A 24,694-nucleotide genomic window follows, 5' to 3' on the forward strand; every position below is an offset into this window, starting at 1 on the left:
GATAAAAAACTTATTTTCAAAGAGCACATTGAGAGTATACAAGCCAAGTGCATCAAATATACGAGATGTTTATATCCTCTCATTAACATGAATTCTAAACTTTGTTTAAAGAACAAACTTTTGATTTACAAACAAATTTTTAGACCAGCAATGCTTTATGCTGTTCCGATCTGGTCAAGTTACTGTTCAACAAGGAAGAAAACGCTCCAAAGGATTCAGAATAAAATTCTAAAAAATTATTTTGAAGCGTCCTCCTTGGTTTGGTACACTAGAATTACATAGATTTACTGGTGTTGAACCATTAGAAGCTATGTCAAATAAAATTATTAACAATTTTCGACATAAATCGTTGCAATCCTCAATTGCTACGATAAGCTCTCTTTATAGTCAATAAGTTAGCATTTAAGTTAGTTGTAAGTTTACTTTCCTTTCTTGACAAGTAGGTTTAAATCCCTACGAATGATAAGTCCTAATTGCGAAAGCAAACAAATCCTATCAATTAAAATTACAAATTACTAACTGTAATGAGAAGTCACCATTTGTGATTGGACACACATACTCATTATTTACTAATATTTATCATAAATACTTAAGCTACTAACAAATCCCACAAAAAAAATAGTTAAGGGTACTAACAACCTCCCCCCCCCCCTTTAAAAAAAACGCTTTTGACTGATTCAAGGTTTACTTGACCGTTTCACCTCATCATTTAAATAATTATTCGCGTAAATCGCAGCATTCTTAACCAATCGGCATTTTCACATTTTACAAATGCCATCCAAATTGGCAAAGTGGCGTATAATCAAATCAGCGCTGATTGTCAAAATGGCGGTTGTTGGTCTTTTTGGAGGATCCTGATGATAATATAACAAAGGAATCAAATGACACTGAAAATATAATTAAACGAATAAACCATAATGCTGTTCCATACATTTAATGCTTAATGAACGTGTTGTTTCAGGATAATGCATTCAATATATCATATGACTGAGGGAGCCTAAATTTAATAGTGGCTATGGAGCTAGGCTTTCCTTTTAACATCATTTATTCAGCTTGCTTTTAGTGTGTACGTGAGCAAAGCTTAGGTGCTATATTCCAATTAGAAACTCGATGCTTTGTTTATTCAACACATACTTCCCAGCTATCCATTAGTGTATAGGGCTATCACTTTAGAAATATCTCCCAGTCGAGATCGCCAACATACGGTGACTGGTTTGTTCAATCAGTATCATTCCTCAGGACCAACTGTTGTGTATATTGGAATGTTATTCAGAAAACTAAACCATTAAACTAAATATACTTCATCCAACTAATAGGGTAAACCACTCACCACCTCAGTTTATGCCTACACCCGTGACCAACTAATTGTTGCATCCCGCTTCACGAGTAAACTTTCTGCAATCAATATTCACTAGAACTTGACGTGCATCGCCGGTGCGAATGATTTCCCGAATCTGGAGAAGCTATTAGCCAGAACTATTGTGCACGAACGCGATGGGAGCCCGGCCGCTGCTTGGCCGCATTCCAATGGCGGCGATGCCGACACTGGAGTTGGCTTCTCGTTTCCATTTTCCTGCAGTATCCAATTTCGGCGATATTGTAGGGCACCGGATGGGAAGCGCGTTTTCTGTTATAGCATCTATTGGGTCCCGAAAGAAAAAAAAATCATCAGAAACTGCCTTTTGCTAGCCGCTGCAGTTATTTCACCGGTAGTCTGCATCGCAATGCAACGAAAATGGCTGCCTCGCTTGAAACGTGCTTCAAATACACAACACTGCTCTGGCGGCATCGTCGTTCGCCGGCGTCATGCCGGTGAAGATGGGTGAAAATCAGGGAAAAAAATCGTTATTGGAAAATACATTTCCTACCAGCCGATGAATGTTTACATGCGTTCAAACCAATATTTCTCCATCATCGACGGTCGCGTGATACTTTTAGAGTACATCAGCTTCTAGCTGAAAATCAACAGCGCGACGATGAAGAACGCATATTTTCATCCTCAACGTGTCACGATCATATTCGTTGTGAAATCATCCGCTGAAACCGAACAGGTGCAGGTTGATTCACATACATTCCTGAAGATTTTCTTTTCATCAAAATCATAGGTAGGGTTTTCATCTTAAAACTAAAACATCAAACTGCTTTAGAAGACTATTTTGCCAAATAATTTCATCCAATTCTGCGAAAGTCATTCAGGTACACTTTTTTTTACTGGACATATTTTGCTTTTCACCATTCAGTATAATCAATAGGCAAGACTTTTTCAGAACAGAGTACTAATCGATATACCTTTCTCATCTATTCAACAGTTCGCCGAAACCGGAAACCAATCGCTAAGCGTTCTCTCGTTTACACCCGCGGTGGAGGATGACGGGAAGTATCTAACCTGCCGGGCGGAAAATCCTCTCATCCCGGACAGTGCCATCGAAGATAAATGGAGGCTCGTGGTTCATTGTAAGTATCTTCATTTTTTTTATCTCTCGTACCGTTTTCTACGGGCGCGAGCCAATTTTTCCTTCATTTGGAAGCATCATTATCATCATTTGCGAAATATTGCTTCCGATTGGTGATTCGTGAGAAGAAATATTCATTGCGGACTGCAAACACCTGCTGTACTTTTCCTTCGCTCGCGTCGATGTAGCATTCAATTTTATCGGAATGAAACACGGAAATGTTTTGTCTGAAAGAAGCAAAGTGGGGAATGGTTTGGTGCTCATTAAGCGGATTTCTTTTTTTATTTTTCTGTAGGAAAAAAAGGGCAACAAAATGATTATTTTGTCATGCTGACTGCTATGTGCAAAACGCAATCAGTTGATAGACTCGCTGAAAAAGTTGAAGTTATCTGTTTTATTGTAACGTTTAAATGTTTACAATATTTATCCTAGTAATCAGTGTCGTTCCGGTTTTACCTCCCTTTCACAAATCTAAGGAAACATTTCACAAGGTCCTATCTGCTTTGATCGATTTTTTCATCGATCACTTTCATTCAATCACCACAACTTAATAAACACCTTTTATGACACGTTATTTGCACAAGTTGATAGCGGAGAGATCACTCTAGCCTTTTGAACGGAAACCACGCTTGGGAGAGTTACTAAAGCTGAACTATTACCAAAATGAAATGACGCTACCTAAAAGCGATGAAAGCAGATAGGACTTTTTGAAATATTTATCTAGATATATCTATTAAAAGTCGTTTATAAACAAACATACGCTATTGAAGTAGTGATGAAAATAAAAAGTCCCCATCTGTTCCAGCAAGAACAAAATTATTACACAAAATCGATTTTTACTCAAGATTTCACAATAATCAACAATACACAGGAATGAGTGCATTGGGCGTTTTTTTTGTCGTTGCATAATACGATGTGTACAATTATTGTTTTTTTTAAACTGTTTTTAATTTGTTTAATACTTAGTAGACAGGTTTTCTAATTTCACTTGCATAGGAATCTGCGCACAATGAATATTTGTAATATTTTCTTGAAGAGATGCCACGTTAATGTTACTGCCATTTTTTAAATAAAACAATCCATTTCATAAAACCTTATCACTTGTATAGCACACAAAAAACTCGCACAAACATTTGCTATTTGTATAGCTTCGGCTGTATGGAGAAGCTTCCCGAAAGTTACGGTTAGCGTAAAACCATAAAATATTTTTTGTGTTATCCGTCCCTCTTCGCAAACGTCAACCAATTTTCGCGACTTGTAGCGATTCTCGACAGCTCTCTCACTCTCACTTTCTTTGATGTTAGACAAAAGTGAAAAAAATTTTTTTGACTTGGTTACACCATCTGCAAATTTCCGCGTCGATGAACGTATGCACATACTTGTAAATAGAAAAAAATGGGCACCATAAAGCTAAGTCCTTTTATCTGGCCAGCTGTGATGGTAAGGCCTTTTCAGCTTAAACCGTAAGCAGAATATTGTGCAAATCCAGCAGTCTGCCAAAACTAGTACTTCGTTTGGAGAGGATAAAAAAACTACGGTCCTCGTTGCTGCGAGCGAAATGAAATGAAGGTGTCTAGGATGGAGAAGGATATTTTGTTGGGTCTAACGTAATATTTATGTGGGACGCTTTATTTCAGTTATTTCTTTTTATGTGCACTAGAGTTCCAGTGAAAACCGATTCGTGCCTTTCACTTTGAGGCGCACTAACCGCTCTTCGCTCGGTACGACAGAACGAGCAGCAAAGCGTTACTTTCGATCTAGCAAGCTCCGGGGTGTGGAAAAACTCTGGAAATGTCTTGTACGCCATTGAGTTTCATTGCACTCCCGAGTGGCTATTTTCTCGAAGTACGGTTTAAAATAATTCGCTCCATCTAGTAGATCTGTCTGTTTACAGCTTTGCCCAAAAAATAATATGTTATTGGTAAGAAGAACTTTAAACATCCATAAGTGGTTATGGAGTTTATGCTTACTGAATCCGGTGTCAGTTTTTGTGTACCCAATAAAAAGTTTTAATTTGAAATGATATGTTTTGCACGAAACGAAATTGGGATATGTTCTGCACAAATATAATGATGTGCTAGTTTTGTGAACAGTTTTCTAAATCGAACGGTCATTGAAATATTATGAGATAATTTTGTATATCTAACAAATTTATATTCAATGTTAAACGAGGCTGTTTTTGACCGCATTGAACACCACATACTGTAACGAAAGCTAAATCGACTTGGCGGTTCGAACGATTTTGTTCATTGGTTGTACAATTACCGGAAAAAACACAGCCTCTTAGTAAGGATTGGCTGGATCCATGTAATCTGAGTTCGTAGGTAAGTAATTTGAGGTCGTCGTTTTTTCTAATGTCGTTTGCTCCGCAATTGGTCGGCGTGCGACCAGACCGAACCAAGCGCCATTTTTTGAAAATTAAGTTTTTAACACTAGTGGATGTTAAAATTGATAATCTATCATTCATGAAAAAACGAAATCATTTGAACAGTTTATAATGGTATTATAACAAAATTTCTCTGCAGCAGCTCGCAGGAAGCATACGGGGTGAGTAAACTTTGATCGGTCTGGTCGCACGCCGACCAATTACTGGATAGAATTTACTATTTGCTGCCAATTCGAAATGACTTTTTTGCTTTATGGTGTCTAGAAGACTGCAATTATATCAACCAGTATAGAGAATGGTGCCGCATGGATATCCTTACCATACATGTTATTTCACTCGACGTAAAACTCCAATCTTGTTTAGTTATGAAATCGAAGAAATCCCTCTTGGAAGAGCTGACGTGGTTGAAGATATGGGAGTGGAACTGGATTCAAAGCTTACATTCCAGAACCACTACTCTAGCATTATTTACTTAAAGCTGATCTGAACTTTAGCATTTATTAAATATGTACATGACCAAGTATTTTGCGTCGGTGATTGGCCACAACAGTGGCGGAACTAGACCGACGGAAAATAAACGAGAATAAAAAAAAAAAATGACCAAGTATTTTTGTGCCTCGTACTACAACTTCTCGTGAGTACGTTCCATTCTTAACACGACCTCTGTTGTATTTGTATTTATAATTCGAAATCAGAACCTCTAGATCGTTTTGAAGTAATCTTATTCTAACTTAAAAAGTAACATGGAACACAAACGCTGACAAAAAGCAACTATTGACAATTAAAATCAAACAAATCGTATGCCTCCGGAAATCTTCTGCTAAAAGAGTTGATGGGCTCGTATGAGCCATTTGTCGATTCCAGCCTTAAGTATTTTTGTTCCAAAAACTGTTTTGTTGATATGCTATGAAATGATTCGAGACTGAGTAATGCACAACGACTCTAATTCCGTCGTTTTGCAATGCTCATTTTAAAAATGTTTAAAGTGCACCAACATTCAAAATGATCTCTTAGATTCTGCAGTTCTCTACAATCAGTTTCTCTTCGTAGCACCAGATAAATTTTCGAAATATCGCCATAGAAAAGGAGCCATAGGAATCCTATTTAACCGTTATGGGCCCGACAAAAAAACACCCTTACATGCCTGACTCTAGTAACTTTTGCACAAGTTTCATTCGATTTTAATAGGTTTAGTACTAAAAGATTAAGCAATTTAATTGCTTTCAAATTGTTGCCCGCGGTGCCCCGAAAAAAATTCCTCATTCCCGAAAATTCGTATTTTTCGGAGATATGTTCCGGAACTGAGAATTTGTATGAATATATGATAATATTTTTTGGTATAAGTAAATTTGATACCTCATATGAGTACTTCCGAAATCGGGATTATGTCCAGAGTCCTGCAAACGACCTTATTGGACATTCTGATTATCAATGAGATGATGTCCACAGACCTGTAAACGACTCTATTGGTCATTTTGAATATCAAAATAGCGACTTCCGGTTTCTGGAAAAAATAAAAAATGGCCGAACATCACCCAAGATGGGTATTTCCAGTATCGGGATGATTCCTAGAGACCGAAAAACAATTTCACACGCTATTTTGAATTTCTTGGTGGTGACTTCCGGTTCGTCGGGTGTAGTTTTAAAGTCTCTGGGTAGCATCTCGATTTCGAAAATACCCATCTTGGGTGGTGTTTTGCCATTTTTCAATCTTTTCCAGACACAGGAAGTTGCGGGAAGTCTAAATTGCCGCTAGGGTCGTTTTCAGGTCTCTGGACATCATATCGATTCCAAAACCACTCGCATCCGATAGCATTTGGTCAATATTGGTTCTTTTCCAGAATCCGGAAGTTACTATTTCAAAATAAAATTGAAATTAAATCTCTGTGGCCGTTCTCAGGTTCTGAATCTACTCATATTAGGTGGTTTTTGGTCAATTTTATCTACTTTCCGGAAACCGGAAGTCACCACCTCAAATTTCAAATTGGCGTCTGGAGTTGATTTGTGGTATCTGGGAATCATCCCGATTTTGGAAATATCCATATTCGATGGTATTCGGTCAACTTTGGTCTTCTTCCAGATACCGGAAGATGCCATTTTTAAAGCCAAAATGACATCGGGAGTCGTTTTCACGGTCTCGAGATATCATCCCGCTTCTGGAAAATACCCATATTGAATGGTATGTGACGTTGTATTATTAAATTTTTTCTATGGCCAAAATGGATTGCCCAATTTGAGGGCACATCACTATAACGCCCAAAACCATAAAAATGCCCTGTGGAAGTAATTTTATGAACTTTTCGGAAATGAGAATTTTTTTCCGAAGGTACTGAATCTTTTCGTGCAAAAAGTATCAAAATCGGATGAAAATTTAAAAGTTACAAGAATTATAATTTGTGGGTACCCGGGTACCCCGTCGGGCATTTACAGGGTACAAAAGTTTTCAACTCACACCTCTCTAACGCCCCCCCCCCCTGCCCTTGTAAGTATATAAAACTAATGTAAACTGTTTTGGACCTTGAAATTTCGTCCTATGAAACCTTAAAAGGTACCCGGGTACCCCGTCGAGCACATAACGGTTAACGGAGCGGGAACTTTGCATCTACATTGACGGCTTCGTTTCAACACCATTTTCAAACAAATCGGGAGTACCTCAAAGTAGCAACCTCGGCCCCCTTCTGTTCTTTTTGTTGTTTTTCCAACGACGCAGCTTTTGTTCTGAATAAAAAAAGGGTTTTAAGCTAGTATATGCAGACGACTTAAAAATCTACATTGAAGTGCGTACGGAAGAGGATTCTCGGCTTCTACAAGACTCGCTGACCACGTTTGCTGATTGGTATCGCAGGAATTAATTAAAAATTAGCATCAATAAATCTCAGGTCATATCGTTCCACCGCACATCACCGCACATCACCGTCAATATTGTTTGATTATAACATTGAAGGGAAAATTATCCCCAGAGTTACCGGAGTGTCCGATTTGGGAGTAAAATTGGACTCTAGAATAAGTTTTGTACTGTGTCCAACTTGGCAGTTAGCTTCCTCTCTAAGATTGCCGGAGACTTTTCGTACTCACATTGCTGTACTGTGTTCTCGTCCACCCAATTTTAGAGAATGCGTCAATCGTGTGGCAACCGCATCAAATTCCGTGAAGCCTTGAAATTGAACGTACCCAGAACCAGTTCATTCTTCTGGCACTGAGAAATCTGCCTTGGAGGAATCTCGTTAGATTGCCAGGTGCCCGCTACTGGCTCTCAATACAATGGAACAACGAAGGAAACTACAACTTCGGTAGAGTTGATGCTCCCGAACTACTTGAAAAGCTGAACTTTCGCATACCTTATAGGACTCTCCGGAACACATCGTTATTACAGCTAACCTTTTTCCGGACTTTGTTTGGTCAAAGTGTACCGATTTAAGCATGCATTCGAGCGTTACGGCTGTGAAAAAGCAGGCTGGTTTTTATGAGACAACTGTAAGATTCGCAAATAGGATTAGTTCTGTGATACATTAGACTAATTTTATTCATTAAAAATTTAATTGTCAGATGATTTACATTAAATACAAATACAAATACAAATAAGTATACCACCATTTAACAGAAGAATAACTACTTCGTTGTCAAGAAGGGTATAAACAACAGGAGCCATAAAATACTCCCTTGGGGCACGCCAGAACAAGAAGAAAAAGAAGTTGATTCGCTTGGACCAATTTTCCCGCACTGATATCTGTTGCCCAGATATGAAAGGTGCCAGTGTCACATCCTTTTGATGTGTCTAATGCAGCCTTGAAGTTGGTATACACTGCGTCACTCTGTGCATCGTTATCCATATCCGTTATCCATTCCGATACAAGTCGATGTGAATTGGCACAAAGTCACTTCCTACTAAAAAACCCGTGCTGCGAAAATGTCTAAACAAAAGGAAACTGGTGCAGTTGTACAGACGGATTAGAGATTTTTTGAAGAGCTGTGGACCCACCTACATTAGACGGGGTGAAGAATGCTTGCAAAGACCTGAAGACCTGAAAAGCCGCTGCAAAAGACGGCTTACCGGCCGAACTTTTCAAAGTCTGTGCTGTGCAATTCACCAGATTATCCTAAAGGTATGGTCTGAGGAACAATTAGAAAGGACTCATATGTCCTATCTGTAAAAAGGGACATAGACTCGTCTGTAGTAATTATCGAGGCATAACCCTCCTCAATTCCACTTACAAAATCCTCTCCCATATCCTGTTACAGCGAATGAGACCGTTGCAGGAAGCTTTTGTTGGAGAATACCAATGCGGTTTTTGAGTGGGACGTGGGATCTATAACGGACCAGATGTTTACGTTGAGACAGATCCTCGACAAGTTTCGAGAAAACATCTTGCAGTCACATCATCTATTTATTGTCTTTTAGGCTGCGTACGATACAGTGAAACGCAACGAGCTGTGGCAAATTATGTAAGAACATGATTTTCCAACAAAACTAATTGAACTGTTACGTGCAACGCTTGACGGTTCCACATCATGTGTCAGAACAGCGGCGAATTTTCGGACGCATTTGTGACGTTAGACGATTTAAAGCAAGGTGGCGGGTCCTCGACCTTGCTGTTCAACATAGCTTTAGAAGGTGCAATAAGAAAAAAACCAGGTGTGTAGAGGAGCAGCACCATCATCACGAGTTCCACAATGCTTCTAGGCTTCGCGGATGACATTGATATAGTTGGTGTTAATCGTAGAGCAGTTGAGGAGGCCTTTATGGCTCTCAGAAGGTAAGCTGCGAGAATTGAACTCACCACAAACACTGCCAAAACGAAGTACATGGTGGCTGGCAGAGAGCCTGGTAAATTTGCGGGTGTTTACGTTCTATAGGACCCTGATCCTCCCGGTGGCGCTCTACGGACATGAATAGCAGAAAACCGGATAGAGGCCGACGACTTCGAGGCAGACCTCGCACGCGCTGGATGTGTTTTTTTTAAAGGTGGCAGGGAAATCTGCAAACAGACACCTGAGAAGAGAACTCAGGGTGTGGGGATGAGACTAGGGGAGAGATGCTGGGGTAGTTAAACTCCCCCAGGCACCTACTGATCCCTGTCCCGACCCTCTAAAACCCCTCCAGTCTCCAGCCCTGGTCTTCCCGGAACGACGGTTAAGTATTACGTCGGGGAGTGGCTTTTGTGCGTGATGCATTCTCTTTACTCTTATAACCTCCTAGCTAACTACCTCGAGACTGGTAGTTAGCTACCATTGGCGTGTTGGTGGTTGACCCGCCACACACGTTGCAGCTCCAGGACAATCTGAGAGGCGGCCGCACAGACCGCGTTCCAGATGTCCGGGTCGTCGCACATCCTTCGGACTAGATTGTCTGGAGTAGTGCCAGGCCCGCCCACAGCCATCATGTCGCTCCTCGCTCTTACGAAACGGAGGCATACGAAGAATACATGCTCAGCAGTCTCCTTATCCTCCACGCACTCGGGACACATGGGAGACCCCGCGTGTCCGATCCTGTGCAGATATTGCCTGAAACAACCATTGCCTGACAGGATTTGTGTCAGGTGAAAGTTCACTTCACCATGTCGTTTCCCGACCCAGCCGGCTATCTCCGGTATGAGTCGGTGCGTCCATCTGCTCTTTGTGGAGTTGGACCATTCCCGCTGCCAGCGGAGCATCGAGAATGACCTTCTGGTACCTCGTATGCCCCTTGTGTCGCGTTGGTCGAAACACTCTCTGTCCTCCTTGATGGCGATGCTAATAGGCATCATGGCGGACAACACACAGATTGCATCGTATGACACCGTACGATACGCACTCGCAACTCTCAAGCACATGAGCCTGTAGGTACTTTCCAGTTTACGACGGAGACTGTTAGTACCTAGCGCTCTGGACCACACTAACCCACCATACCTAAGTATGGACGAAACCACGCTGGCAAGAAGTCTTCGCTTGCTGCCATAAACCGCTGACTGAACTCGACCTCTTCGATAGACTCGCCGTAAACCTCCAGCGTTATGTCGTCTGCAAAGCCGACGATCACAACCCCTACAGGGAACTTGAGTTTCAACACTCCGTCATACATGACATTCCACAACACCGGACGCAGGATAGAACCTTGCGGAACTCCTGCGGTAATTGGGATGCACTTCTGACCCTCTTCCGTATCGTAAACAAGTACTCGATGCTGGAAGTAATTTTCCAGAATCTTGTACAGCGACACCGGTATATGGATGCTCCTGAGCGCGAGCGCTATGGTGTCCCAACTGGCACTATTGAACGCATTCTTCACGTCGAGCGTGACGATTGCGCAATAGCGTATTCGCCTTATCTTGCGCTGGATTGCTACCTCCGCCGTCTTGATGACGGAAGAGATGGCATCCAGCGTAGACCTGCCCTTCCGGAAGCCAAACTGGTTACTTGCCAGACCGTGTACACCCTCCGTGTACCTCACCAGTCTGTTGAGGATGATCCTCTCAAGCACCTTACCCGCGGTGTCCAGGCAGATAGGCATATATGCCGATGGGCCACCTGGTGGTTTCCCAGCCTTCGGCAGTAGGACCAATTTCTGCCGCTTCCACCTGTCCGGAAAGAGACAGTCATCCAGGCACTTCTGCATGACTGCCCTGAACAGCCCGGGGGCCGTTTTTATCGCCAGCCTGATCGCCAGGTTAGGGATACCATCCGGTCCCGGTGTCTCATCTTCAGGGATTTGGCGATCACGATGAGTTCATCATTCGTAACCCTCGCCTCCTTCTCTGCCTCGACACGGCTGTTGTCGCTCACGGATTGAATGCTCGGCAGGTTGGCCGACCATCCCTGGTCTATGTCTGAGATACTGGAACGTCGGACGTGAGACTCGACCGCCGCAGGCCAAGGACTTGGCTCGTGGCGCGGAAAGAGTCCCTCGATGAAACGCCCCAGCATCGCTGGTGATCGCTCTGCAGGCGCCAGCGCGCCTTTAGTCTTGGCCATTACGATCCTGTAGGCGTCATCCCACGGATTTGTATTGGCATTCGCACATAGCCTATCGAAGCAGGCCCTCTTGCTGGCCTTTATCGCACTCTTCAGCATCGATCTTGCCGAACTGAATGCTGCGCGGCGCTCTGTACTCTCTTCTTCGTTTCGCGCACGCTGCATCCTCCGTATTGCACGAAGGCACGCACTGCGAAGGTCGGCTATCGCGTCCGTCCACCAGTAAACCGGTGGCTTCCCATTCCTAGGTTGGCGAGTCCTAGGCATGGTGGCGTCGCACGCCCGCGATAGCATAGCAACTAGTTGGTCAGCAGTCGGGCGGAGCCAACTGCCCCCCTCGCGCTTCCTTCTCATTGCCTCTTCGAATACCTCGGCATCAAAGTGCGATGTCTTCCACCCGCGAACAGTTGGAGTGTTGGCTCTACCCGTCGCTTGCCGCCTCTCGTTGTTGTCTACACTATAACAGACCGGCTGATGGTCGCTAGTAGTGTAGCCATCGTCTACTCTCCAGTTCTTGATCAGTCCTGGGCTGGAGAACGTCACGTCGATGATCGACTCCGCACCATTTCTGCTAAATGTACTTTTGTTCCCAACGTTGGCCAGATCTAGGTTGAGCTTTGCCAAACCCTCCAACAGGATCTGGCCCCTCTGGTTCGTGAAGCGACTTCCCCACTCAACAGCCCAAGCGTTGAAGTTGCCCGCCATCACCAACGGCGTTAGGCCCGTTAGCTCCATGGATAGGAGGTCGACCATCTGAGTGAACCTTTCGGTAGACCATCGTGGCGGAGCATAGCAACTGCAGTAGAACACTCCGTTCACCTTAGCAACTACGTACCCTTCTTCTGAGGTTGAGACCACCTCCTAAACCGGGAACTTGCTCGTCGTACTTATGGCCGCCATACTGGACTTATCCGCAACCCAGTTACCGTTTCCGGTAGGGATGCGGTAGGGGTCCGATATGATGGCGATGTCCGACAACGACTCAGTGGCTGCTTGGTGTAGCAGCTGCTGAGCCACGAAGCAATGGTTCATCTTCAGTTGCGTCACCCTTACGCCCGTGGTTTCGCAGCCGGCTTACCGGCTGGGCACCTGGGGCCTCCCATAAAGTGTTTGGTGTCCCGTTTCCCGGAACATACCATGCACTTGGGAGACTCCCCGCAGTCCTTTGCTTTATGGCCTGCACCTACACATCGCCTGCACAGCTGGCTCCTATCGGGCCCCTTGCAGGTCCAGGACTTATGTCCGCCCTCGAAGCACCGGAAGCAAATGTCTGGTTGCTGCAGTATGCCCAGAGGACATACAGACCAGCCGACCTTTAAGTTGCCCTCTTTCAGGGCCAGGTTAGCGTCCGCCGACGGTAGTCGGAAGGTAGCTATCTGGGTCCTCGCCTGACCTTTGCGGAGGTGGATTGACTCCTTAGCCACCTCCACCCCGCACTTCGCTTTGAGGGCTTGTGCAATGTCGCACCCCTCAGTGAATTCGTCCAGGTTTTTAAGCTGGAGAGTCACTTCTGAGGTGAGTGCCCGCACCTGCACCTCCTTCCCCAGGACCTTATCAGCTACCGTTTTGTAGGTAGCCCCCTTGTTCTTGGCGTCTTTCCGGAGCTCAAGTATCATCTCGCCAGTGCGAGATCGGCGTATACTCCGCACATCCGCCCCCAGATCCTTGAGCTGAGTCTTCCCCCTCATCTTCTTCAAGACTTCTGAGTACTTCGACCTATCCGTCTTGATGATGAGGGCATCATCCCTACTCCGCGCCTTTTTGACCTTTTTTGGTCCTCTGGCCGCTCCGCCATCTTGGCGCGTCGCACCTTCCCGACGCTTCCTACCCTCTACGGTAGTCCAAAGGTTGCCCGTAGCCTCCACCTGTGCCTTTTCCTCGGTTGACCTTGAACCGGTTGTCGTGTTCTCCCGTGGGAGTAGCACGACCAATCGTTTCTTGGTGTTCCCGGGGGTCGTTTCCCCCGGGGACTGCCTCGTTCGCTTAGCGACCTGCATCGTGGAGCAGACCGATGCGAACGAGGGGGCGTCTGTCTGCACCTCTTTAGATGCAGTATGCGCTGGATGTGTGCTATAGACGAGGATGCCGCGCAGCGGGTGTAAGAGGAGACTGGGGAGCAGCAGCCCAAGACCGAGTTTTGTGGAGGCGTATTTTGAATGCGGCATTGGATCTCAACGATCTGTCGCCATAAAATTAAAGTAAAGTAAGTAAGCAAAGCAAAGCCTTGGTGCTTCATTCTGATTCGAAACTCGATCTTCTGATTATTTATACACAGACTTCGCAGCCAACTGTTTAGTGTACAGGACATTTGCGGGGATAGCGCTACGATCCTACTGACACTAACAATCTCTCCCGAGCCGAAACTCGAACCTACGACGACTGTTATGTTAGGCCAGCGTCGTACTTCGAGACTATCTGGGATCATATCTCAAACATGGTGAACCAAGCTGAGACATATCAAAATACGAACGGAATTGACACTTTAATGATTGCATTTATTTATTCATTTGTTTATTTATAATGAGGACTCTGATCTACAACGATCTGCATGGAATGTGATTTGGTGTTCTATATACTAAAGTCGCTTTTTACGCGGGGGATACATGCCACGTGAAAAAAGCGCGTAAATTCCGGAATCCGCGTAAAAAACCAGCGTTAATACTGCATTCCGAGTGAAGGGAAACCGAAATCCGCGCAAAAAAAACCGCGTAAATTCCGGAATCCGCGTAAAAAATCCGCGTGAATTCCGGAATCCGTTTGAAAAAGCCGCGTAAAAAGAAACCCGCGTAAAAAACCCCGCGTAAAAAGCGACCTTAGTGTACTTTTAGCTGTGTAGAAATGTTTCATTTGTGCTAAATAATCGTCAATTGTGGGGGAAGTTTTACTTTTCTTATTTCATTCAAAGAAAACGACGGCTGAAGAGCATCGAGACTCAAAAAAAAAATATTAATATAAAAAAACGCTCAAATGGGATAGCCTTTCTTCACGTGTCATATTTTTCAGGTATTGCGCCGTCTGATTATTACTTGTTTCGATGGCACATTGTGCGACTGAGCAACAGTTTTTTAATTCAATTTTTCATCAATGCATATTTCAATATTTCTGTAGATAATAATATTTCCCACGATAGAAATTAAAACTATTTCTTGTTGTGAAGTAATGTAATACGAGTGAACTGACAAGCAGCACATATCTAAAATATAAACAACAGTCCATGGAATGCAATCGAAAATCGATAGTTTGAAATTTATCAAGAATGTTTTGTCCTACTCTAGTGGACTGAGAGATGATGGATACTAGGAAAAGTGAAAACTAGAAATATAGAATTATTTTTGTTGTGAAAGAGGGTCTTTAGGGTTAAGTGTACAACCAAGTTGTGCAAAGATTTTATTAGGTTAAAAAAGCGCGTTATTTCTTTGTGTTTTAAAAGTCATTGAATGATTTAGTTTATGTGTTTTATGTACAGAGTGGCAAATTAAACTTCTCGATTTGAAAACTGGTGGCAAATATTATTGCTAAATTGCTCCACTCGCCTCCCGTCAGTTACAGAACGAACTCTTTCGTGATTTTTTATACATACTGATAGAGAACCTGAAGAGCATCCCTGCATATATGAGGGGTTAGTGCTCCGCTACTTTTTATGATAGAAATGCCACGAATTAAATGACCTGTCATTTCATTACCTAGAAATTGACAAACATTTTTCTCGCAGCTTTACGATCCGCGCAGTTTTTTCCGACCCATACCAAACAGAACCGTGGACGATGTGCAAATCACCACCATCAGCATTATCTTCAGCTACTATCTGCCAACGTGATTTCGGATGCTAATCCAGCATACGAGAGACGACCAAACATAATTTTTCACCATTGTTTCATTTTTTTTCTCCCACAGATATGCCAATTGTTACACTGAAGATGGGATCATCGTTAAACCCAGACGACATCAAGGAGGGCGATGATATATACTTCGACTGCCACATCCAGTCGAATCCAAAACCGTACAAACTGGCATGGTATCATAACGTAAGTACATAATGCATATAAAATTATATAAAATTATCCTGCACCAGCGCAGCATAAATCAAGCCAGGCCAGGACTCGAGCGAGTATGGAAAGAAAGTGGTATTAAATTGTGTACGGGGAGAGGAAAATAAGACACAAAATGACGTTATCTTCCATGCCACCTTAGCCGTCGTGTAAGGCGATGAAACAGGCTGCAACTTCGGGGATCGCTATTCGTATTTTTTTTTTCCTACGCTCCCACCTCCCAACTTCACCAGCTGGATAAGAGTGATTTCGTAAAGCTACCCTCCCGTGGAAAGTTAGAGTGACTTACAACGTGTGCAGAACAGGATTTTTCTTTTTGGGGGGCTTTTGTTTTTAAAGCTGAACGGATGCGGGCTTCACAGACAGTAGCGTGAAGGCTGCAGGATTTAGAAAGCATTTGAGGGTTCGAAAATCGTTGATAGATTGGCCCACGTTAACCGAAAAACTGTAACCGGCAAAAAGCAACCAACCGGCAGCGAGATTTTGGTTGAGGCAAGAAGCTTTCGACACTTATTGCTGTTAGATTCGACTTGCGGGAAAAGCTGTGTGAGTGGCAAATGTACCATAAACAGCAGAACATGGTCTGGTGGTTGGTATTTTTTTATAACACAAGAGGATTGCTCGAGAATGATATACGGCTTAGATGATTGTTTTTCAAACAAGAATGGCAACTTAAGATGCACAGATTTTTGACCGCGACGTGTTTTGAAATGAGTCAAATATTTTTTTCGTTAGTAATACAAGTTTGTATTATTTTAATTTTGAAACAAATTCCTGATTAAAAATGGTAACAACAAAATTTGTGTTATACGTAGTTTCTAATATTGATAATCCTGTTTTTTTTTCGATTTCAGGGCAACGAATTGCACCACAACGTTACAGCTGGCATTATCCTGTCCGATCACTCGCTTGCTCTGCAGAGCGTCTCCCGAAATCTGGCAGGCGATTACACCTGTATGGCTGCTAACACTGAAGGACGTGGAACCAGTACCCATGTCACATTACGTGTTCGCTGTAAGTATCTCTGGAATTCACGCCTTTCAAGGCACTAGAATCCACCCCTACCATCGCACCAGGAAGTAAATGATCGTAATTTAGGGCCGTGGGTAGAGTCCGATGGGAAAAAATGGAATAAAAAATCACTCGCAGGAATTCTTATACATTTCACGTGTGCTCAAAGCTAGCGACTGCCTCATAGTAACTAAAGACATTTGCAATTTGAACGCTTTTCGTTGGAATTTATAAACAAAATATTCAAAAAAACATTCAACACTGTAAAACCACTATATAGAAATTGCAAGGTGGGCCTATTTACTATTTATATTTGTTTAACACATCATTTGTAATGGTAAACATGATGCATTTTAGGTACACTCAAAAAAGAATCTTACTATTCTGTGTTCATCACAAGTTGTGAGCGGTGAAATTTTCTGATGAACAAATTTTCGTGTGCATAATTTCCCTCGTAGTTCTTTCGACCATGTATAATGTGCCACTCTATCTGTAGTGTTTAAGCTACAGAATTCGTGATTTTTGTAGTGAATTTCAAATAGTAACTTCTTATGCTTGCAAAAGAAAATTCATTTATATATGGCTGCACTGGAAATCTTATACTGTTAAGTGTTAGATGTAAACAACACTTTGAGTGAACGTAGAGATGTCGAAACAAGTGACTCGCTGTCGTTGTTTTATTGTACGCCAGAGCATGCGTAGAGGATATAGTTCGAAAAAACAGTGTAGGGGAGGATTGTACAAAACGCACCAGTTAAGCATTTTCGCGATTTACAGCGCTTTAAATCATTTAAAAACGGCATTGAACGTGTAGGATGATTGTAGGATCTATTTATTGTATGTTTATGACGAAGTTTATTATAAAATACTCGATTTCAACGTCTTTTTTGGTAAACATTACCATTTCCGCCAAACAAGCCAGTGACCAAAACGCACCACAGCAAAGGTCAGTATGCTCCAAAGCAGTAGGCTAATATGCCACTAGCAGAAATCAGCACGCGAAGTGAGAAGCGCTTGAAGTCTCAAAAGTAAAATAAAAAATAATGGAACATGCTCTAAGTTGTCAAGCAATCTCCAGCTAGCTCTTCATAGTCCATTCTGCCCGAATTTTAATTTTGATTATTTTAGGTAAAAGTTGACGAAAGTTAGTGAAATAATTTGAAATACTCATAGTATTATAAACTCCAAAAGTGTAAAGGTTAGGGGAGCCATAGTTTTTTGTGTTATTTACTAGTCAGTTAATCATAAAAGCTTAAATAAAATTCATGAATAATTACATGTTGGACAGAGCCACAGCCTATTGCACAGTTTTTTGAATATTTTAGTCATTATGCACACTTTTTTATATGAGAACTGTAGAGAAGCTGGGTTTTTATGAGAAAAGCGAAGAATTTTGTCATAAAAAGCCACATGTGTAAGTAGGCTTTTTATTTTAAATAGCAGAGGAACGGATATGAATTGGTTTATGATAATGTACCAAGAACCTGGGTACCTGCAACGAGCTCCCTTAGTGAAGTCGAGTGACAACGGCCTCAAACGGTGGGGTAATATCCGATGCAGGGGTCCCCGTAAAATCTGGCAATAAATAAAAAAAAAACAAGTAACGGGCGAAGAGAAACTATCAAATCTCTTCGCGCGATCCTGCGATCTCCACAGAAGAAAGCGGGGACGCCTTTTTCCACAATGAACGTAACGATCGACGATCACTTTTTAGTCAAGGCCATTGAAAAGAGTATGGAACAGCTCGATGCAATAGTCGAATTCGCTGCGAATAGCTGCAACATCGCCAGAGATTTGAAGAAGAGTCTCCTGCTGCTTCGAGTCTGCGTTAATGAAGCTCAAAAGCAGCACGACAAATTCGTGGCTTGAGCAGAGACGGCTGGATAAAAGATGTGAATCCGAAGGGCAATTGCATCTAAAAAGATGCAGACAAATGCCCCCTCGGACTGCTCGATCAGTGCTCGTGAAAAGCGACCCCCGAGAACACGGAGAAGCGGTTGGTTGTGCAACTCTCGCGTGGTAGTACACCAGCTGGTACAAGGTTCGCCGAAGACGGACGGGTCTATGTGCACCGCAGTATTGAAGAAGATGAGAGGTGAAACCCAGCTAAAGGAAGCGGATGTGCAGAGCATGCTTTCTCGCACCGTCGAGGTGATACTTGAGCTTCAGAAGGACACCAAGAATAACGAATCTATTTAAAAGATAATAACCGGGAAGGTCATCAGAAAAAATGTGCAAGTTCGGGAACTCTCATCGAGGTGACAAAAACAGCAAAGCCTTGGTGCTGCATTCCGTATCGGAACTCGACCTTCTGTTTATCATACAGACTTCACAGCCAACTTAGTGTACAGGACAATTGCGGGGCTAGCGCTGCGATCCTACTGACACCGAGCCGGGATTCGAACATACGACGACTGGCTTGTTGGGCCAGCATCGTACCTCGAGACTAGTTAGGATGTGACACTCCAGCTTAAAATCAGGATGAAAGGGGTGGGATATTGCGCAAGCTCTCAAAAAGAAGTGCTGATGGAAGTTTTCATGAAGGCAATCCGCCTGAGTGAGGGTCCGGTGGGGACCAATTTAGCCACCTTTGGATTTTGCATCGGCAGATGAAAACCTGATCCTGAAGATAGCTAAACTTGAAGTTGACTGGTCGGTTTGTCCTTTGAGCTTTCTCCGGCAATCGGCGAATCGTTTGCTTCAGGTGATTACTTATTTTACTTTACTTTACTTTTAAGGCGACAGGCCGATCATCGATCCAGTGCCGAATTCAGAATACGTCGTCATGTCCCTCGGTCCTGGGCTGCTATCCTCCAGTCGCCCCTAACACCTATTTCGCGTACATCCTCGTCGACAGCACACATCCAACGAGTGCAAGGTCTACCCCGAAGTCGACGACCTCTATCGGGATTCCTGCTAAATATAGCCTTCGCTTGACGCTCATATGGTATTCTCGCTAAATGCCCAGCCCACTGAAGCCAGCCGTGTTTTATCCGCTTGACTATATCCGCCCATTTGTATGCCTGGTACACTTCATGGTTCATGCGTCTGCGCCAAACACCACTTTCAAGTTTGCCGCCAGGGATTGAACGCAAAATCCTGCGCTCAAAAACACCAAGAGCTCGCCGATCAGCCTCTTTCAGCGTCCATGAATCATGGCCGCAGAGAGCCACCGGAAGAATCAGTGTTTTATAGAGTGCATGTTTAGTACGGATTTGCAGGCAGCGGGACCTTAGCTGTTTACGTAATCCGTAAAAGGCCCTGTTTGCGGCTGCTATCCGCGTCTTTATCTCACGGCTAACCTCGTTGTCACATGTCACTGATGTTTCCAGGTAAATATATTCGTCGACTACTTCAAATGATTCCCCATCTAGCACCACCGCAGCACCAACCTCCGACGGACTATCACGCAGAGCCACCATGTATTTCGTTTTGGCAGAGTTTATGACAAGCCCTAATCTCGCAGCTTCCCTCCTGAGAGGTCCGAAGGCTTCTTCCACTGCTCAACGATTAATACCAATAATGTCGATATCATCCGCAAAACCTAGAAGCATGTGCGACTTCGTAATGATGGTGTCGCTTCTCTGCACACCTGCCCCCCGCATAGCACCTTCCAATGCGATGTTGAACAATAAGTTCGACATCCTGTCACCCTGCTTCAAACCATCTAACGTCACGAAAGAGTCCGATATCTCATGTTGTCCTTCCCGGCTGCCTGGCAGTTCTTCAACTCTTTCACTGCTTTCTTCACTTCGTCCATGGCTGGTGGATCCACAGCTTGACCATCATTCTCAATAGTCCTGCTCCTTTGACTCCATTGTTTCCCTCACCGTTCAACAGCACACTGAAGTGTTCCTTCCAACGCCTGGCCACCTCTGTTTTATCGGTTATCAGGTTCTCCTCCCTATCGTTGCACATGACAGGGGCTGACACTTTCGATTCCTGATTCCGTTGACCTTCTTGTAGAAGCTTCTCGCATCGTGACTGGTGAAGCAACCTTCCGCCTCCACAAGAATACGCTCCCAATGCTGTCGTTTCTTCTGGCGATAGAGTCTCTTTTCAGTGGCTCTAGCATCTCGATATTTACCCACGCTCTGACGAGTCACAGCCGTGGCCAACATGTGAACTTTGGCGCGGCTCTTCTCCTCCGTCACTCGCTGGCACTCAGCGTCAAACCACTCATTGGACGCAGCTGCCGCAGTTGTACCCAACACTTCTCGTTCTTCTCGTTGGGTCTATGTCGCCACTGTTCATTCAGGTTCCCTTCAACTCTTTTCCCAATCCGTTCATCGACATTCTGCGAGTACTCTGCATCCTCCTCGTTGCCTTAGATTTAAACACGTTGGACAGCCGGGTGCGGATTTTGGCTACTACGAGATAGTGATCCGAGTCAACGTTCGGTCCTCTGAACGACCTCACGTCTGTAACGTCTGAAAAGTGCCGTCTATCAATCAGAACGTGGGCAAAACTCTCCATTCGGGTGCATCCAGGTGTGCTTACTTATGTTCCGGCGTGCAAATAAGTGCTACAGATAGCCATCCCCCTAGCTGCAGCGAAATTAACAAGCCTCAGGCCATTGTCGTTCGTAGTAGAGTGGAAGCTTTCCCTACCAGTTACGGGGCGGAAGAAGTCTTCCTGTCCGACCTGTGCATTTGCATCTCCGATGACAATCTTTATATCGTGTCCTCGGCACTCATTGTATGTCTTTTCCAGGAGCTCATAGAACTCATTCTTTTCGTCATCGGGTTTCTCGTTGGTCGGTGCGTACACATTTATTAAGGCTGGTACGGTCACTGATCGGCCTCCATCTAATGACACGCTTTATCTGTTTTCCAATTAGCACGAAAACGACTCCTCTTTCTGCTTTAACACCGCCGCTATAGTAGATGTGGTACTTAAATGAAGTGTCCGCAATAGGATCTACTGCCCGGAATTCGCGTTCTCCCGATTTTGGCCACCGCACCTATTGGATAGCTGCAACCTCCACATTCACCTTCCGCAGCTCTCTGGCCAGGATATATGCGCGTGCCGGTTCGAGTAGACTCCTTACATTCCAAGTACCGAGTTTCCAATAATCGTTGTCCTCTTTCGTTCATGCCGATTATTCCGTTCCGTATTCATATCTGGATTGTTCGTAGTATTCAATATTCGTTATGTTGCCTTACTAGGGCTGCGATACCTAGTCTCGCGACGGGGCTGCCGTCTTTAATATAGCTGGCGAGACACCGCGTTTCATGAATCAGCCGCCCGCTCCGGATCAGACGCTGTTGTACGCCACCCCTAACATGGAGAAACAGCCGCGTACGTTCTCCCTTCCCAGTCAGCATACGACCAAAATTTCCACAGGGGGTTGTTTACCCGATCTCCGCTAAGGTTACTCGTATCCCGGTCGGCACCACGTGGAGGTTGGGATAGGAGTTGCTGGACAGAGGTGAATGACCACAAAAGGGGTTTCAAGTGACACGTGTCCAATCATTCGCCAACTAGCCAACCGCTTCAGGTGATTAGGAAGGACAAACTCCTGGACCTGTAAGGGACCCGACAAGAACCTCTTATGAAGGCGTTGCAGATGTGCCGACCATAAAGACTGCGGGGAGTCTCCCAAATGACTGTTATGTTCTGGAAAACGGGATGCCAAGCACTTTATGGAAGGCCTTAGATACTCACGGGCGTGAAGGTGACACAACCTACCCGGATCAGCAGAGATTACGAAGAAGGCAAGTGTTACGAATGGAGAACTCATAATGATCAATATATAGGCCTTTCTGTTCGCTGGACACTACGGGCAAGGAGCTTGAGAGGGTTATCCTCAAAGGAATAGTGATGTACACAGCGGGTGTAAACGCTCTGGTAAGTAACCAGTTCGGCGTCCGGAAGGAAGACCCAGTTCGGCTGCCGAAAAATTAGAACATTGCAGCCTCTTCAAAAGTTTTCTCATGCATCCTCACCGTAGCACTAATGCTCATAAGACTACCACGCTCTCTACCGTTTTGCCATTTGGTGTTTATGGTGAGTCTAGTTCTCATAGGTTCCCTGTTGAGAGCAGTAAAGGCTCCAAGCTCCATGATTAACACCAATAATATCGATGTCGTCCACAAAGCTTAGAAACATGTGAGACTTTGCGACTTTCACTTTTCTATAGCACTTTTTTAAGACAATATGTTCGAAAGCAAGTTTGAAAGCTCGTCCCTTTGCATCAGACCACCCAAAGTCACAAACCGAAATTTCACCCGCTTGATGTGAGACCGTCAAAGGTTGCACGTATCAGCTTATTAAGTTTCGATGGGTAACCATGGTCAAGCATAATCTGCTACAGCTCGCTACGTGTCACCGAATCGTTCGTCGCTTTGAAGTTCATAAATAGATGATGTGACTGGAAGTTGTGTTGACGAGAATTCGTCCCAAGCTGGACATGTGATCCGTTGCAAATTGTTCCGCTCGAAAACCGAACTGGTGCTTACCAACAAAGGTTTGGAGCAGCGGTTCTAGTCTATACAACAAGGTGCGGGATTGCTTTATAAAATAAAAGAATAAAATAGATTACAAATAAGCAGTGGTGGGCACCGCTAACCGAAAGTTTAGCGACGCTAATCGCTAAGTCGCTAACCGGAAAATTTAGCTCGATAATCGCTAAACGCTAAACGCTAAACCCACATTAGCGGAACTTTCGCTAATCGCTAATCGCTAACTTTTTTTATATGTAAATAGTTATATCACTATATTTATTGCTCGTGTTTCGTAAGATTTGGACCACTTTGATCTGTTTTGGTTAAACAAACGAAAACAATTACTTTTTGAAGCTATTTACAGTATGAGGTTCACGAAACGGTAATCATATTTGATTTTGTGAAAACAAGAATAACAAAAGTTATTTAGCTTGCATTGAAAATAGATACTCTTAGGAATGTTTTCATAAAAATTCAATCATTATCTGAATCGAAACAGTAGAACCAAAGTTTTCATAATTTTAAGCGCATTGCAATTTACCAAAGTTCTTGGTGTGCCGAAAATTCAATTTAGACCTTGTGCTTGTTCTTCAAAATGCTCCTGTGGCTTGTACGATAACTGGAACTCCATTCTAGGGTAAAAAAACTGACAAAAGTAACTTTCGCAGTAAAGTATGTTCATCTTTCGAAGCAATTTACGTACGCCATCAGCAATTCACCGTTTTTCTAAATATTTTTATTGTCGCTTCTCTACAAAATTTAGCGAATTAGCGATTAGCGTTTCGAAGGCCAAAATTTTAGCGACGCTAACAGTTTCGCTAACCAGCTCAAAAATTAGCGAAATCGCTAAATCGCTAACTGAATTTTAGCGTCGCTAATTAGCGAATTAGCGAATTAGCGGAATGGTGCCCACCACTGCAACTAAGTCTACAAATCTCAACTTCGTCGTTCTATGCCGTCATCAATATGCACACTCAAGGGTGTACCGAGTCGAATTGCACCACAAAAAAAAAAAAGATTTTAAAAACTTCAATCATCCACCCAATTGCCTTCTTACTTTCAGATAGTAAAATAAAACATGTTATTACTTTTCACTGTTCGTTCTAATCAATTTCATACCCATATTCAAATGAACGAATTTTCCTCTTAACACTGCTCATCAAGTCTTGTACAACAATTGGACCCACTTTTTTGTGTGGAAGTCCATTTTCTCCTCATATCTTCCTCCGATACTGTTTAAGGATGTTTTCAAAGTGCCTGCTTTATGATGGCCCAGTACTTCTAAATTGGCCACAGTTCAGGTGCGTTCAGGGGATTGAGATGCTTCGGTACCAAATTGACTTTTTTAGTCTCGTACCACTCCAGAACATTTTTCGACTAATGCACAAGCTAATGGGTATT

General features: G+C 43.5%; 1 protein-coding gene across 1 annotated transcript in view; it reads left to right on the forward strand.

Moving 5' to 3' along the window:
• The window catches only part of LOC129718566 (hemicentin-1), a 396,754-nt gene that overhangs the window by 301,866 nt on the left and 70,194 nt on the right, over window positions 1-24,694 (forward strand). The window contains exons 8-10 of the mRNA XM_055669452.1: window positions 2,310-2,454; window positions 15,682-15,812; window positions 16,691-16,850. Of these exons, the coding sequence (XP_055525427.1) occupies window positions 2,310-2,454; window positions 15,682-15,812; window positions 16,691-16,850 (436 nt within the window). The remainder of the gene's footprint in view (window positions 1-2,309; window positions 2,455-15,681; window positions 15,813-16,690; window positions 16,851-24,694) is intronic.

The sequence above is a fragment of the Wyeomyia smithii genome, chromosome 1 (assembly GCF_029784165.1).
Source record: "Wyeomyia smithii strain HCP4-BCI-WySm-NY-G18 chromosome 1, ASM2978416v1, whole genome shotgun sequence".
NCBI classification, from domain to species: Eukaryota; Metazoa; Arthropoda; class Insecta; order Diptera; family Culicidae; genus Wyeomyia; species Wyeomyia smithii.